This window comes from Neolamprologus brichardi, chromosome 20, assembly GCF_056152115.1.
Source record: "Neolamprologus brichardi isolate AB-2024 chromosome 20, ASM5615211v1, whole genome shotgun sequence".
Lineage (NCBI taxonomy): Eukaryota > Metazoa > Chordata > Actinopteri > Cichliformes > Cichlidae > Neolamprologus > Neolamprologus brichardi.
In genome coordinates this window covers 27,320,458-27,338,994 of record NC_142123.1, presented here as the reverse complement: position 1 = coordinate 27,338,994, position 18,537 = coordinate 27,320,458, and the positions used below count along the sequence as shown (strand labels likewise).

At 38.0% G+C, this 18,537-nt stretch overlaps 1 protein-coding gene across 1 annotated transcript; it reads right to left on the bottom strand.

The window, feature by feature from the left end:
• Nucleotides 1-12,699: 12,699 nt before the first annotated feature.
• LOC118454432 (uncharacterized) lies at nucleotides 12,700-17,640 on the bottom strand. The gene is made up of 5 exons (XM_035909231.2): nucleotides 17,552-17,640; nucleotides 17,318-17,443; nucleotides 17,013-17,223; nucleotides 16,005-16,177; nucleotides 12,700-12,789 (listed from the first exon to the last, which is right to left on the bottom strand). The coding sequence occupies exons 1-5, from the start codon at nucleotides 17,576-17,578 to the stop codon at nucleotides 12,739-12,741; spliced, it is 588 nt and encodes a 195-aa protein (XP_035765124.1). The 5' UTR covers nucleotides 17,579-17,640; the 3' UTR covers nucleotides 12,700-12,738.
• Between the last annotated feature and the right edge of the window lie 897 nt (nucleotides 17,641-18,537).

Below are 18,537 nucleotides of genomic sequence, written 5' to 3'. Positions count from 1 at the left end.
TCCACTGCTAGCTGCACACTCAGGTTTTCTGTTTTCACAATTCTGCCTCTATGGTTTATGATGTCTATTATTCCATGCCACACCTCTCGTGTGTTGTTGCTGGACAGGTGAGACCCCTTTTCAGGTCAGCTCGAGCAGACCTGTACAGAGCTCTGTCAACAGACCTAAAGTCGGCATTGTGGGCTTTGAGGAGTGTGCAGACCTCGCTGGTCATCCAGGGTTTTTGGTTTGGGAAAACCCGAATGCTTTTGTCCACAGTCACATTTGCAATACAGAACTTGATATAGTCCAGTACTGATCCTGTGAAAGTTTATAATGCAATATATTATACTTTACCAATGTAACACTGCATGCCAAATCAATTTTGAAAATATCTGTGAATTTTGTATTGAAAAATGCAGGTATCTTTCAGATTTATTTTTATGTTATCAAAAATGTATTAAAAGTACAAGCATGAAAAATTACAAGAATGCAATAAAAAATATAACCAAACAAGCTTAATTTACGGTTTGAAATACAGAACATAATAAAAAATATACAAATAACCACCTATTAATCCCCATATCCAAGTATCAAGACCTGTAAAAACAAATTACATTCTTTCCTCAGTTTCTATTAATAAGACTTAAATTTACATGAAATTATTCAAAATTATATACATTATTCATAAGGAGACAAAGAATTCAGAAACAACACGGAGAATGTCTTGATGCATGCTCAATCATCCAGGTAATTAAATCCCTAAAGGTTGATTCTGTTCATCTGGACGTAGCGTTTTCAGTGGGAGAAAAGTTTCGTCACTCATCCAAGTGACTTCTGCAGTCTCAGCTGACTGCAGGTTTCCCTAATCTTATAATAATAATAATAATAATAATGGATTCCATTTATATAGCGCTTTTCGAGACCCTCAAAGCGCTTTACAATTCCACTATTCATTCACACACGGGTGGAGGCAAGCTACAGTTGTAGCCACAGCTGCCCTGGGGCAGACTGACAGAAGCAAGGCTGCCATATCGCGCCATCGGCCCCTGTGGCCAACACCAGTAGGCAGTAGATGAAGTGTCTTGCCCAAGGACACAACGACTGAGACTGTGGGAGCTGGGGCTCGAACCGGCAACCTTCCAATTATAAGATGAACTGCCAACTCTGCCTTGACAACATACATTCATCTTCATTTCAAATAAGTAGTTATTTTCCACACAGAGAGCAATACCATTCTCCAGCCTCTGCTGTCCAAAACTACTCTGTATTCATCTGGAGGCACCGTGTGTGAAACCACTTTAAATAGCTCTCATGCAGGAACAAAGCAATTGTATAAAATGAAGTGAGGGAATGAAGCTATAAATAGATTAATATAGAGATATGAAAATAAACTTATATATAGACATAGGAACACAAGTTTTAACATTAATGTTTCTGGGATATAATAAACAATATAAGCATACAGGTGTCTAAGCAAACATTGTGGCATACAAAGTGAGAGAGCGCAGTGAGTCATGTTTATTCCTGTTCAATATGTGTCTGACACAAGTGGATGAATTAAAAAGTCTGACAGCAGCAGCAACAACAGGCAATGCCTTCCTGATGACTTTCTATCTGTTTACATCTTTTTCTTTGATGCCTGTATCCCAGCTTGAAGAGTCCTGGACCCTTTTTCTAGTCAGTGGGTGTGTAGGCAAACAACTCTGGCTTGTCACCCAGTTGGATTTCCTGGTATTTGTAAGATGGCACTATCTACAAATCAGGACACATTAACTATGATATTAAAAAATGACATGATGACATAGTTCTTGGTCAGTTTACCAAGCATTTCTCAGTTTTGTTCTTTATAGTTCTGTTCATCATATCATTGTTTGTGAGTCCTGGATTATTTGATGATATGTTTACATTATGTATTCTTTTGTTTTCAGTTCCATATTGCTTTTAAGTGTAGTTCTTTTTCAGCGTTTCACAAGTGGATGGAACACTTGTGAAACCACTCTAGTGTTAAAGCCAGTCTTGTCTTCATGTCTGTTTACGGTTTTGTCTGTGTCAAGCTCGTGTGTCTTAGTCTGTGTTTTAGTTTGGTGGCCTCTTGTCTCTTTCCTGTGTTGAGTCTTCCACTGTCTTCTTATTCCCAATGTATCCCTGCTGTGTTACACAGCTGTCTCCAATTCCCCTAATCGCCATCCTATTTATACATTTTGCCAATCACCCGGTCTGAAGTACATTATTCTATTCGATTCTATTCTATTCTATTTATAGCGCACAAAATCACAACAACAGTCACCTAAAGACACTTTATGTTGCTGGGTAAAAACACAACAATAATACAAAGAAAACCCCAACAATTTAAGTACCCCATATGAGCTAACATTTAGTGTGAATAGGAAGGAAAAACTCCATTTGAAGAGGTAGAAACATCTGGCAGAAACAGGCTCAAGGAGAGACAGCCATCTACTGTGACTGGCTGAGGTTGATGAAAAGGAGACAGGACAACATATACACTGTGCAAGAGATACATACTAACTAATGATTAAATGCAGAGAGGTGTATAAACACAGAACGAGCAAAGAAGGAAAAAATTCATACATGATGGGAAGCCCGCAAGAGCCTGGGCTTATTGCAGCACAAATAAGGGAAAATTCAGGGTCACCTGATCCACTATAACTGTATTATTTGTCAAAACTGAGGGTTTTAATGCTAATCTCAAAAGCAGAGACCGGTGTTTGTCTTCTGAATTAATATAGAATAGAATAGAATAGAATAGAATTCAACTTTATTGTCATTGCACATGTCACAGGTACAAGGCAACAAAATGCAGTTTGCATCCATCAAGAAGTGCTTTAGCCATGATATAGATATATTACAATATATATTAGCAATAATATAGGTATGTAAGTATATTACAGAAATGGGTCTATTATGGTATGTTACAATGTACACGGTATGAAGGTATGTTATGAATATGCTATAACTATAAGTATGTACAGGCTGTAGTGAGTACAAGCTATGTACCAGCTATGAACAGGATATAAATATGAAAAACTATACAGAATATGAAATAAAAAAAAAAACTAAACAGAAATACGAGATATACAGCTGTACAGAAATGTGAACTATGCAGGTTATAAACAGTTGTAGAATTAAAAATGATCGTATTGTACAGAATGATGTGAGCTGCATCCACAGAAGAGAGGCCTGAGAGATGAAGACTCTGATTCCTGTTCAATCTTAAAATTCTATAGGAACCACAAGTACATCTAATATTCCAAAATTAAAATCTGGATTTCAAAGCGAGTCAGTGAAGACAAGCAAATATGCTGTCTCTTTATAGTCCCTGTTATGACTCTCTCAGCAGCACTTTTGATCCATCAATATTAAACAATTATTAATGCAGCGGATTGAAATGAAACCTGGCCCAGAGGTACAGTAGGTGTCCTAGAGAAGGAATGTGTTGAAAGTTGAACCTCAACTATTCAGGATGATTTTTAATGATTTTTTTAAATAGACATAATTCTATTGTATTGGCTGTATTGAACTGAACACAAGTTTCCTTGAATTTCTGAAGAATATTACAGTAAATCTGGCTGAAACTTGGCACACAGGTACAGCAGGTTTCCCAGAGGAAAAATGTCTTGAAAGTTGGACCTAACCTATTACGGAAGATTTTTAATGAATTTTTAAAATTTCCATAATTGTAGTGTATTAACTGTATTGAATTGAATATAAATGTCCTTTAATTTCTGAGGAATTGTACAGTAAATCTGGCTGAAACTTGGCACACAGGTACAGTAGGTGTCCGTCCCAGAGGAGGGATGTGTTGAAAGTTGGACCTCAACTATTCAGGATGATTTTTAATGAATTTTTGTTAGTAGTAGTTACGAGTGGTAGTCACACTCGCAGTAGCACAGGAACAGAGCAGGAGGGAGAGAGAGAGAAAGAGAGCCAGGGACAACAACGTCACATTAGAAAGGTATAGTAATCATCCACAACTATTTTCAGTTGCGGATGATAAAGGATTCAGAAAGTTTATTCATGCAGGCCCATATGACAGAGAATGTGCATCTTCTTTTTGTTTTCATATTTTAATTTATATTTAATTGTGTTGTGGTTTGTAGTGTTTTATGTTGTTTCATTTTAAATTTGTTTAAAAGGAAAAAGCTGAAAATTTAAATAGTTAAAAGCTGAACTGTGACTAGTTGGTTTTTGTATTATATGATTTATTTATTACATTTTATGTGGAGTGAATAAATAAAAGTATATTTACGGTGGCCCCTAGAGACAAAGCACATACACACTCCCAAACACGTACAAAAGACAACAGAAGTGCTCCAGGATGCTAGGGCGCAGTGTTGAGCTTTTGTTACCTAGTGGCTACACAAGTCAGCAAGTACCAACGACCGGATTTGGTGTGAGTTAGTAACAGGTAAATTAACTTTTTTTTTTAAAAATTATTTGAATATATATGAGTGCCTGTGTATAAATACACAAACAATACACATATACTTTCAATTGTGTAATTTAAGTGATCTGGGTAGCTCTGTTTTGGAAGTTCAGTTAACTCTAGGAATGTGTTTTGGGGTTTGTATGTGCTTTGGAGTTTGTATGTGCTTTGTCTCTAGGGGCCACCACATATATTTATATATAAACATATATAAATAAAACCACTTTTTTTTCCCATCCATCCATTCTCTTCCGCTTATCCTTTTCAGGGTCGCGGGGGGCGCTGGAGCCTATCCCAGCTGTCATAGGGCGAGAGGCGGGGTACACCCTGGACAGGTCGCCAGTCTGTCGCAGGGCCAACACACAGGGACAGACAACCATTCGCACTCTCATTCACTCGCACATTCACACCTAGTGGCAATTTTGATTATCCAATTAACCTATCCCCACAAGCTGCATGTCTTTGGACATTTTTTACATTAGTAATTCCTTTTGTGCATAATTTTATATTATTGTTAATAATAAATTAATTAAAGCAACAAAACAACCTGAAGAGCCGGTTCAGAGCCGAAAGACCCGGCTCTTTTTAGTGATGTGAGCTGAAAGAGCCGGTTCTCTAAAAGATCCGGAAATTCCATCACTACTACCAAAATAAAACAGGAAGTAACTTACTAAACACAAATAAAATACCAAAATCCACTTAAACTTCACACAGTTGAAAGGAACAAGGCTATTAAAGAATTATTATATTATTATTATATATATTATATGAAATAAGCCCTAAGCAAAAATACAAGTATCAATAAAGATGAGCAAAAGCTTGAGATATAAAATAATCTGAAAATCTAATATAACAATAAGCAACCATAAAACCAAAGAGAAGACCCTATAATAAGCAAGAAGGTCAAGGACACAGGACAAGACAAGAGGCCAAACTCCAGCCAAGGAAGCAGCTACAGTGTGCCTTTCCCAGCCCAACCCCGGGTAATGTGAGCTAACAAACAAAGATTTATTTTTAGACATGTATACAAGTTAAAGAACAGGTTATGCTGCTGGTGAACTTAAATAACTAAATGGTGTGTGTGTTCCAGCTGTGTGCAATGGCTCTTTTATACTTCAAGAGTAAAAGGATACACCTGTGCATTCTGCACTTCTCCTCCTGCAAGTTTCCTCTGTGCCTCAGATGGACAGAGAGACACAAACTAGTCACACAAGACTACCTCAGAGTTGCTTGTTAAGCTTGTAAAAGTATCTAAACATGAATACACAATACCAAGAAATGTCATACTAAGAAGTCATAAAGATGGTGTGCTTTAAGGTCCTTCTATTCCACTTTAGCAATTTTCAACACTTAGTTTTCAAATACAGTACATCAAAAAAAAAAAAAAAGAAAAAGAAAAAAGAAATTAAACCTGACAAAGACAGAAACACATTAAATGCATTCTTGCTTCATTTTTTAGTTTGTAAATATAAAGTATTTCAATTTGCTGTTTTTCTTAGAATGTAACTTTTATTTTTTTTATTTCAGGTAACTACACTACCCCTCTGCGAATCGCTACCTTATCGTGGTAGAGCAGTTTGTGTGTCCCAGGGATCCTAGGGGCTATGTTGTCCGGGGGCTTTTGCCTCCTGGTATGGTCTCCCATGGCAAATTGGTTCTGGGTGAGGTACCAGACAAAGAGCGACTCAGAAGAGCCCTATGAGTGCAAGATCAAGGGAACAGTTCACCCGGCCCGGGATAGGGTTACCGGGGCCCTGGCCTAGAGCCAGGCCCAGGGAGGGTGCCTGAGAGCAAGTGTTTGGTGGCCGTACCAGGAGTGAAGGCCCTGGCAGACTGATCCCAGGCTACCAAGACTAGAAATTGGGACATGGAACATCACCTCTCTGGTGGGGAAGGAGCCTGAGTTAGTGCACGAGGCTGAGGGGTACCAACTAGATATAGTGAGGCCCACCTCAACGCATGGCTTGGGCTCTAGATTCTCCATTCTCCATTCACTGGAGTCTGTCTCAGTCTGAAGTTGCCCTTGGTGAGAGGCAGCGGGCTTGGGTGGGTATCTTAGTATCCCCCAGCTCCCACCCTGGTTTTGACCCGTTCAACTTGCTTCCCTCAGGGGAAGTGTTCAGGTGTACAGACTCGAGAACAGTTTCTTTTCAAGAACCATAACCACCCTGAACTCATACATGCACTGGTAACACAGTTCCACCCCCCATTCCAAGGACGTCCCTCTATAAACCACCACTTAATTTTACCTGCAACAACCCACACTGTAAATACATAACACTATTTATTTACTTGTTTATTTAATGTTTTTTCTAAATACTGTTCATATGTATATAGTGCTGAAACTGTGCACCTCACCTCCCTTTCTCCTCCCACATGTTTGCACTGAGTAGGAGATGCTCTGTAACTCATTGTACGTCTGTATTGTGACTATAAAGGCATTCTATTCTATTCTATTCTATTCTATTCTATTCTCTAAATCCATAAAACATATGTAAAAAGAAAAACATCAAACATTATTTGCAAAGTGCAGAAAAGCTTTTTATTCTCAGAAACGGTTGACAGCAATTTCAAAGAAGACTCGAAAAGATCAAATAAAACTTATTTTGCTGCTATGTATTTGCTGCAAAAATCATCCACTTGTGTTGTATTTAGTGTTTACTGTGTCAGCATCCATGGGTAAGTTTGTTTTCCCTAGAACTTTGTGACTACTTCATAATGCTGCCACACAAAGAATACCATTAGAGTATAAATATGAGGAAACATAAAGGACATAACGCTTGACACAGATTGCTTTTTCCTTCCATTGCCTGAGAAATTTGTGGTTTTAAACTAAGTAAACACCTTTTGATGGTCATCTGAGTCCTCTATGCATTAACCCTGTTATAAAAATGAGAGGTTTTAAAGGTCAAAATGGGCTGAAATGTGCAGAAGTTGTCAAAGGTTGCCGGCTTTTAAAGGGTAGAAGATAGAAACATTGTTAACCGTTTCCTTCTTCGCCCTGCAGACTCTAGAAATGTTTTCTACCACTACATGTGATGACAACATAAAAATAGAAATCATTTAATTCCATTAAGACACAAAACTTAAAACCAACCTACTTGTGCCTGCATTCACATAATCCCCTAATTAGCTCTCCACATTTATAACACTGGTTCACTGTTCACTCTGGCTGGCCTTCCCTAGCTTCTTGTGCCCCGTGTGTGAATTTCTGTTTTATTTACTCACCTGTTGGAATTTGTATCTTCGGTTTTTCCATTGGCCATCAAAGGCTTGCCTTTTTTGTTTGTGTATTTAACTGGCTTCAGTGTCCTACATTTGAGCCCTCTTTCCAGTGCTATTTTTTGTGAGTCAGCATGTGCTGTTGGGGTCTGTTTTGGAAGATTCATTGAATTTTTGTACTTTTTGTTACTTTCTTGACTAAGCGCCTAACTGGTTGACTAAAGAAATTTCATTATCATAGCTTTGTAAAATGTTCTGCTCCGTTTAACCTAATTTGGAGCTGAAAAAATGTACTTACTTAATAGTTATATACTGAACACCCTGTTCAGTATATAACTTTTGTTACCCAAGCATTGCACTAGTGGCCCCTGACTCTATTTTCATGTTGAATGCTCTTCAGGTGCATTAAACACAGCACATATGCACAATTTGAAAGTGCATCCAAACATTTTGTAATCATAGGCCATTATTTAAAAGGTTGTCTTTTAAATATTTTTTAAAAGTCCAGTGTCATTCTGGATAAGTCAGCTGTTGTGCCGGTTTGCCAGACTGTGATGTTTTCTGAGGATTTGCCAGTAGATGGTGGCCTCTGCACATTATTTTCCACACTGTACATGCTGCTCCCAGTGAGCAGCATGTACTCCCACCTCACCTCTTGTATAATCTCTAATCCGTATTTACAAACACAATGACGTGTATCCTGTGTCTGACTTTGTAAAGCAGGAGGAGAACTCAGAGGTAGGTATTTACTCCACTCTACTGAGTGAACCATTTATTCTAGCTGCTAGAATCCTGCACCAACAATAGTCCAAGTCTGTGCAGACTGTAGAGCACAAGCTTATGCTACACTTTCACTTCTTAAACAGGAATTAAGGGTGGTACACACAGGAAGAGCTCAGTGTTGTGGAATGCCAGTAAATCGGTTTACTTCCTCTTAACACAGAAGTCTCATTTCTGTTTTTGTAAAAATATATATTTTGTGCTACTGATCCAGAAAATGGATGAGTTAATCATAATGATACAAGCAGACATGATGGGTATTGATCTTCAGCATGAAAGCAGTTAAGCATGTTTTTAAAATGTGAATCTGTTGTGGAGCAGTATCTTATCAGAGTTTAGGATAAAAATAACGTAAGGAGAAAGCATTCAGTCTGTGTCTAAGTTTAAAATATTTATTATCTGCAACTTAAACTGCAGTCATAACACCCAAAAGAAGCTGCTCTGTGGGGGTGAAAATGAATGCTATTAATTTCGAAATTTTAATTTTGAAAACTTTAAAGTAAGGAAATTTATATTTGGCTGATTTATTTCTTTGATGTAATAATGTTTCTTGGCAATAAATATTACATGTTGGAAATCCTGTTTATTTCCCCCCTTAACCAATTCCATGTTCGTAAGGAAAATACATTTGTGGCTTGAGCAGCAGAGTTGAGTATGTGGGTTAAACCATGAAAAACTTGACAAATGTTTCCTGCCAATGCCAAACTGGTTATTCTGCTCCTGAGGTGCTGACAGCCAAGTGCCTGATTAGCAGCACCCATGAGCATGGACCTGCTACAGTGGTCAATTGGTGTCTTCACCAAGCAGGCCACATTTGACTGATCTGTATAGGGTCAATGCCATAGGGCAACTTCACCACCCTGTCAAGAATTGGAAACTGTAGGCAGTCCTGCAGATTTCCAGTCAAAGTTTGCAGGATGATATGGCTGGCAGCTCTCTACCCAGACAATGTGGAATAGACTGAAGACAGCTAATCTCTGGTCTCATAGGGCTTCCAGTAGACCTGCCACGACTGCCCTTCACAGCCAGGCCTGTTTTCCATGCATGAGGAGGAGGTGCTAGGCTTGTTTTGAATGAAGGTTCAGAGGAGGTTGGAGATTGTTACCATCATGGCTCATTCGATCAAAATGAGAATGAACAGTCAGCAATCACTTGCAAGTTTCTCATTTTATTGAATAATGAGCAAAATAAAAGACACACATGGACTGCTATTTCTGAAAGGAAATAAAGTGTGATTTAAGTAACTCAAAACAATACATGAACTCAGTAGTATAAAGTGCAGTCCTTTTATAACGGGTGACAGGTGAGTGCAATTAAGGGCAAGCACCGCACCCAATCAAAGGTGAGGAAAAGAAACAAGGTGCATCTGATGAAGTGAGTGTGCTGAATGGTGAGCCTTTACAACAGGGTTGTCGAACTCCAGGCCTTGAGGGCCGGTGTCCTGCAGGTTTTAGATCTCACCCTGGGTCAACACACCTGAATCAAACTATTAGTTCATTACCAGACCTCTGTAGAACTTCAAGACACATTAAGGAGGTTAATTAACCATTTAAATCAGCTGTTTTGGATCAAGGACACATCTAAAACCTGCAGGACACCGGCACTCGAGGCCTGGAGTTTGACGCCTGTGCTTTACAACAAGGCTGTTGTGGCTGTGTATGGCTTTCCACATGCTTTCGTTAAATTAATACATTGTGAAATTACGATATGTCTTGTTTCTTCAGACTTCAGTCATGTCAATAAATGACACCAAACAAGAGTTAATTACAGCATAACCTGTTTGGCATTGGCAGAAAAGATCTGGGAAGCTTTTCATGGGTGCAGCCCACATACTCAACTCAAACCCATTTGATGGGAAATAAACAAGCTTTCCAAAAGTATAAGATTTCTTGCCAAGAAGCATTGTTACAACAAAGAACAAGTTTCCTTACCTTTTGTGCTAAGTTTAGTTATAGGTGTTACTTCCTCATAAAAGAGCACCAGCTTGTTTTCTGGTCTCTCTCTCTTCAAACAAAACTGTATAATGATCGATCTGTTACGTTCCCCTGAGGGGTCTAGGCGGTGGATGGGAAGTAACAAAAAGTGTCCGGGTCAGAAAAAGGAGACAAGAAGGCATAAGGGTTACATTAAAGAGTTTTATTAAAGTAGCTCAACTAAAAGAGACGGACAAGCCGCTATCACCATTTAAGAAAACAAACAAAACTCAGGTGTTGGTCAATAAAGTAAAACGTAAGCCAAAAAGAAAGAGAGCAGCTCACTAGCTACAAACACTCACATGGCACTCTGGCCCAGAGCTCACCTTTCCCTGGGATTTAATACTTTTGATTACTGACGAGAGTCAGCTGTGTAAAAGGGAAAAGTGGCACATACTGATGATCAGTTAATCAAGTGAATGTGATTAGCACCCCCTCAATGTTACTTGGCCTCTTAATTCCTATGGATGCAGTAAGGGTGTGTTTAACTTTTTATAAACAAGACCTCAAAATCAAGAAAACTGCATTGGGTGTTGGTAGACTGTGACATTTGAAAAAAGAAAAGGAGGAAGGAACACTCAGTTACAGTTGCTTACATGTTGTTGTTAAAGTTATCTGATAGGGAATTATTAGATGAGCTCCATGGAAATTATATACAGTGCTATATATGACAAATATGCAAATGAAAAGCAATGACACGTTTACATTGTGATGCAGATTACCAAACGATGTGGGTTTCAGAATAATTTGGAAATATGATGACTAAAACCAATTTCTCCACAGGAAAAAGGATAGTGTGAGTTTAGTTGTTGCTCTGCAATAGACCTCAATACTGTTTGGTTTCCTCTTGTACGTTACTGAAACTGTCCCTGAAACTGAAACTATAAAACTACTGACTATAGCAGTAGTTTTATATGTCCAGCTAATTTTATGTATAGTGCCACATTTTCAGGAGGAATTGAACAACTGAGGTCTGTTCTCTCGTTATTTCACGACAAACTAAGAGAAACTGGAACATCAGGAGTTGATTCCAAGTGTTAAACATGCATTTGGAACTCTAACACCGACGTCCTAAAAGATGTCGATGCAAGTGAAAGACGCCATGATTAGGTTGATAAGCAGAAAAAAACCTATTAGATAATTTGTCAGGAGTGGCCAAATCAACAGTCTGGTACATGCTTAAAAAGAATGAATGCAATTGCAAGCTCAGCAACCACAAAAGCCCCAAGACCACTGTGCATGCTGACAGAGTTATTTCCATGGTTAAGAAAAACAATTCTGATGAAGTCAAGAACTCTCCAGTTTTATCATCATCAAAGTTTAAAATCAAGAGACATCTTCGTGCAGAGGGTTTACAACAAGGAACAAACCACTGGTTACACACAAGAACAGGAAGGCTAAATTACACTTCACCACAAAGCATCTAAAAGAACCTCAAGAGTTCTAGGAAAAAAACATTTGGTCAGATGTAACCAAGATTAACTTGTAGCAGAATGACAGGAAGAAAACAGTATGAAGAAGGAGAGAAACAGCACCCCAAGCCAAACAACATTATTGAACACAGAGGAGGCAGTGTCATAGTGTGGGCATGTAAGGCTACCAGAAGAACTTGGTTACTAGTGGTTATTGAGGATAGCTTGTTGATGGAAGCAGCGAGGTGAATTGTACAAGGCTCTGCTCTCTGCTCAGATCATCAGACAGTGCTTCACAGTGCAAATCGATAACGATTCAAAGCATACTGCAAAAGCAACCCAAGAAGTCTGTAGGTCTTAGATTTCAGGCAGGCTGCAAAGGTTTTCATCCAAAGATGAAAAACATACACTAGTTTAGAATACACTAGGCTAGAATATACATATACTAGTCTAGAAATACTTCTGAGCTTTTGTAAAATGAAGGACTATGCATAAAAATGATTATACTTCTTAAAGAGTTGATACAATACTTTTGCTTTCTGTGGACGTTTGCTTTCTGAAACTAATTGTGGTGGACGAAAATAACTAGGCCACAGGAAATAAACAAATCGTGTACCTTTGCCTGTTAACGTTGACCTCCTTGTTACCAATAAAGAGACGAGGCGTGTTTTTAAACCTGTAACGCCCGAAACATGAAATAACTGCCAGAAAATACTAATTTGTTAAAACCGGAGTGTTTATTATTTCTTACATTTGAAAATTTACATTCATTATGTAGAGGTCTCAAAAACTGTGTTACAATTTACATGTAAAAAAAAAAAAATACACGAGTCTTACAAAACTCATTTAGAAATAGAATAAATTAAAAAGGAAAAAATTCCCCGCTCGCGTGGAAGGCTGTGTGTAGACGGTCTGTATTGTTGGTTCAGTCATGCCACTTATTATATCGTTGCCTTGAAGATCTGAGACGAATAACCTGGATTTTCAAAGAAACACACAGAAAAAAAAAAAAATGTACATACAAGATACATTGAGGGAATTATGCTGGAAACAAGACTGTCAGCTTTGACTGTAGGAAGAAATACCATCAGAGTTAAACAGGAAATGCAGTGCAGAAATAGAGGCTGTTTGCCTACATTTTCTCAACAACATGAACCACATCAACCAAACTGTTGCATGGGTGCACATTATCAACTGGAGGATGGCAGTGACATTACTGACTAACAGGAAATGGGGTTTTCACACTAACTGTGTTATTTACGTAGTATTTAGAATATTAGAGATAACGTCAACAGTGATATTAAGCCATTACTGTTACATTAAGAGACATCTCTGTAATGTCTGTCCTCTACTAAAAGAAATGCTCCCTGACTTCTTCATTAGTTAGTTTGATTTTTGTACTAAATGAAATCAGGCTATCAAAATGAAAAAAGATTTTTATTTTTTATATTCATTATTAGTTTCTTCTTTACTCACCTCTTTTCACTCTCATGTTTATACACCACTCCACATTTAATCATTAGTCATTATCAAACTTCCCTGGTTTTGTGGTTTTGTGGTTTCTTCCTGTTAAAAGGGAATTTTTCCTTCTGATTCTCATGAAGTACTTGCTCTTTACCTTGCAATAAAGTTGCAAGGTAAAGACCATTTTTATTTGGCCCGGCTGCAGCTCACAAGCTGCCAGCCGCACATGCAACACACCACCATACCCAACAACCCCTTCTTCCCTGTGTTTTTAACACGGCTGGCGTGATTGTGGATGCCATGCAGGTGCGTCCGCATGGCACCACTGACCAGGCCTCACCACACAGAGAATGGACCACCTCCAGTTAGTAGATGACCTGCTCTACTTCCTGAACTACAACCACCAGATCATACCATACACAATCGTTTCTTCTGTTGCAGTGTTTACATTGTTGTGTTCACGTAATCACAAACATAAATATATTCTTGAAAATGTCTGTTTAGGCTCTCTTGACTTGTATACAAATTCTTTATTTTTATTTCTACAAAGTCTGGGAAATATACTCTAAATCTGTATACTACCATGCTTTTAAATCAAACAGTCAAGATTGAAGTGGCGCCTTCTATGTTGAATTCAAGGGGTTTAACAAAAGCATTGTATTAACTGATTAGGGATTAATTATTTTTATAGATATTCTCCCATTTTCAGAGGCTCAAAATTAATTGCACAACTGGCACAAGTTTCATGTACAGATGAGCTCTGTTCCCCTGATATTTCATTGCAAAATGAAGCAGACCTATCATCTAAAGCAGATTTAAAGTGTTGAATTTATGTTTATACAGTTTTTCACTGTGATTTAAAATCTGAGTTCCAAAGAGATGTCAGTGCAGGGAGGCCATCATTAGGCCTCTGAATAAATTAAAATAAAAAAAGACAGTAAAAAAAGTAAGCAAAGGACAAAACTGAAAAATCTGGTACATTCTTAAAAAGAATGACAATGAAGACAACTGAAGTAAAAAATCGCAGAATCATTTTCTAGGTAAGATAAGCAACTTCACATGAACTAAGTGAATAAAACTCTTGAGGATGTAGGCGTATTATTGTTAAAGTCTACAGCTGCCAGTGGAGCCAGGGTGTTTATTGATGACGTAACTGGTAAGTGTACGTAGCTACACGCTCCCCTCAGAATCAGCCAAATGCTGCAAAACTGATTCACTGTGGTCCACAGTGCAAATGGATAAAAACCCAACATATACAAAAAAAAGTACCCCCAAGAGTTTTTTAATGCAAAGAAATTGGATATTACTCAAGGGCCGAGTCAGTCACCTGATTAAATACACCTGTCATTAAATACAAAACCAAACCCCAAAAGACTCGCAGAGAGCAGCAACTGGAGGCGGCTTGTGTAAAGGCCACGCAGAGCATTTACTGCAGATGACGGAGAGTGGAAAGACAAGGATTTAGTGATGTCCATGGCTTCTATACTTCTGTCAGTCGTTGACTGCAAAAAATTGTTCATCCAATAATTAGAGGAATTCCTTATATTTGACATTGTTATTTTGCATCATGATTTGTGAGCCTCTGGAAATGGGGTATTAGGAAATAGCTAAACCCTTTGAATTGAACCTGAAAGCCTTCACTTTAACCACATCTTGAACTTTTCTAGGGCTGGTAAATAAAAGTAAGGACACTTAAAAAAGTTGAATTTCTTCTTTACTTGTCTCTGTGGTTTTTTCACACAGTTCTAGTTTCAGCCTTATCTGTTTTTACCTACATATGTTTCCACCAGATGTGTTTCTAGGTCCCTAAAACCACAATGTTTTCAGACAGAATGGGTGAACGTTTCTTTCTTGATAAAAACTGGTAAGACATAGATGTTTTAATTGTTTTGCTCCCTCAGCTCAGGCTACACATCTTACTTTAAATATCAGTTTACATGGAAGAAATTTTAGCTTCACCGCTGATTCTGTTTTGAAACCAGAAAAGACTGTGATGTTTGATTTTTGCAAGTGTGTTAAAAATCAAGTCTTATCCCTTTTCTATCTGTTTTGATTAAACTTAGCTAACTTAACCAATAGTTCCTTTCTAAACTGTCTATGATGATTTTTTGAAAGGCAATAATTTATTGTAGCAATCATAAGCCTGTAAATTACAGTTGGAGTCCTGTGTAATTCTCTGTTTGCTTTCGTTTCACTTTGTGTACTTTACATTTGGAAACTGTCTTCTCAATAAAAAAGACAGTATTAGTCATTCTGGTAGGCACTGCAAGACCAAAATGTGGTCAATTTTAGGGGCAAAGGGTCAAGTTGCTGACTGTGACCTAGGAAATGGGGAATAATTAATAACTTTATTTTTATTATTTATGAAGGAGCAAAGATGTGTGCACCAACAAAACACTGTTTTGTTTTTTAAACACCCAACAACGGTTGTTCTTTTCCCCAAAAATCAAAAGCCACATTACTGGAAACACTGAGGAAAATCCCCCAAATGAACAATGTGAAACGGTTTAATGTGTTATTAAGAGAAGACTTAGCAACTGTCAAATTATTAAGTGGCTGTGACTTTAGAAGTCATCTTTGAATCTATTTACCCCATGGTCTCTGTGATCAGGCGCTAGTGAAATAGGCTTAAAACTGTTTAAGTATCTGAAGTGCTGCGTGTACCAAAATATCCCCTAAATGTTTAATTTCTCCTCTGTGTGCAGAAAAATAAAAGACTATATTTACCCAGATGACGATTAGAGACAGAACTATTTTGGCCAGGGCCACTGCCGCATAGCCAGCTATGCTCCACGTGACCGGCAGGTCCAGGAGTTGTGTCTGGCAGGGCGGACTGGTCGGAGCTGTCATTGTTGTGTTCAAATAATGCAGTGTTGTCAGCGGAGCTGTGGGCACGCATTCTGTATTTAGACGACATAAAGTAAAAAATCACTATAGCACAAAGTGAGGTTATTTGCATATCAGTTTGAATTGATTTCAAATTACTTCCTGAAAAACTGTGATATCAGTTATGCAGAATTTCTGCATTTGGGATACAAATGTGGTTTAATTAAACATTTTCCCATTAGAAATTTTTTTTGCTTGAAATAATAAAAGAGGCTGGATGGAAAATATGCTCTTTAAATGTCACAGTGGAAATGGAAAAAGTGTGATTTCTGGAGATGCTTTTCCTGCCTTTTGATGTGGCATCATGACAGTTTGCAGAGGTACGGCGGGGGTTAAATTATGTAAGACTGTTAGATAGATTTAACTTCCTGAGACTTCCTGAGACTTGTGTGAGAATTATATGATGCACTGGCTTTGATGCCACTTACACTTACAGGTCTGCTCAGTAGTGTTTTATACTTTGTTAAGCAATGATGACTTTATTGTGTTATAAAATCATTGTCCCATATGAGGACATATCTGTATATATATTTTACAGTATATTTAGGTTTATCGTATACAGTTTCATTAACACCTCACTGTACATTTATCAATAAATACATTTAAATTAGCAAACATTTGTTCAATATTCACATTTCCTGATAAACCTTTAACATTCTGTATATCCTACAGAGCTTTAACTGCCCTGTACGAAGACGATGCTTTGCCATAATAAACTCTGACTCTGTCTCTCAAGATCAGCAAATATGTCAATACATTGTCTAGGCTCATATGTAGCTCAGTTTCAATGCGCTACCTGAGGTAGCGAAAACTCATATTTCTGCCAGCGATATTTAATTGAAAGCTTACCATTAATGATCAGGCTGACTTTGTGATTCTCGTTTTGACCCCCTACATTTGCGCTGATGGCACACTCGTAATCGCCTGAATCGGCAGGTGAAACCTTACGCAGAAGAAGATTCTGCTTCTCCCCAAATGTGACCTCACGAGAAAAGTTGTAGTACACTGGATCCTCACCATTACCCCTCCTGATAATGCCATGTTTATTCCCATTGTTTACCTGTTAAATAACAAACACAAGCAGTTTTGATGTTTACAAAATTTACATCTACAAAATACAATCTACACTTTTAAGCCTGAAGTAAATGACTAACCTTGTACCATGCCACAGAGAGGAAATTGCTGTTCTTTTCAGCAACTGGACACTCAAGTGAGACATCTTCATTGCAGCTTCTTTTGATATCGATTTTACTCTGGCTCGCATAATGCAACAGCAACAGCTGAGATAAACAAACCACGGCGTTCAGAGAGAAGAGAGCTACAGTTTGAATATTTGGAAGCACCTGCAAAAAGTTTTGATGATGCTCTAAAATTCAGATTTAACTCACCTTGATGACCAGTGTCAGCCTGCACATCTTTTACAAGTCAATCAACACTTAAGTTCACTGTAACAAGTGTTTCTCATTTTCCTTGAAAGTGAGTCATAGTTTACCAGTTTCCTGTAAAAGGGGCTTTTTAAGCCGAGCATATTAATAGGAGGTATTTACTGAGTGGAAAAGTATGCCCCCATGTGGTGCAGTGTGTGTGTATACAGTGTAACACAGTCTTTGCTGCCTTCTTGATTTCGTATTTTTTGCACATTTGTCACACTAACATGTTTTAGATCATAAAACAAAATTAATATTAGACAGAGATAACCTCAGTAAATACAGTTTTTAAGTGATGATTTCATTTAGTGAGGAAAAAAGGCTGTCCAAAAACTTTGCCCTTTATGAAAAAGCACACATGGTTTTTTCCACTCTCGTTAAATCGTAGATTAACTGTTTTTTTGGAAAAGCTGAGTTCAGTTTCAGTAGCCATGTCCAGGTATGATTAATGAGAGAACTGCTGACTCAAGGAAAAGGAAAAGCTGCACATCATGCCACTATCTGAAGAAACTCAAGAACAAATATGAAACAAAGTCATTGATGTCTATCAGTCTCAATGCCACTTAAAAGGCTTTGAGACTTCAGTGAGTTCAGAGCCATGACTAATAGATGGAGAAAACTTTGATAAGTGGTAAGCCTTCCTATGAGTGGCCAGCCTACCAAAATAGATGACTCATCCAGGAGGACACAAAAGAACTCAGAACAACATCTAAAGAACTGCTTGAACCATGAATTCTGCTCTCTACCAGGAAAAACGTGTCCAGCTGACTGTTTGTACCCTGAAACTCACGCACACCTGGATCATGCAGTAGGACAATGATCCAACACACACCAGCACAAAAAAAAATAATAAATGAATAAATAAAATGAAGGTTCTGAATTGGCCCAAGTCTGGACTTAAAAGCTATTAAGTTGTTTTGGCATAACCTTAAACAGGCCCTTCATGC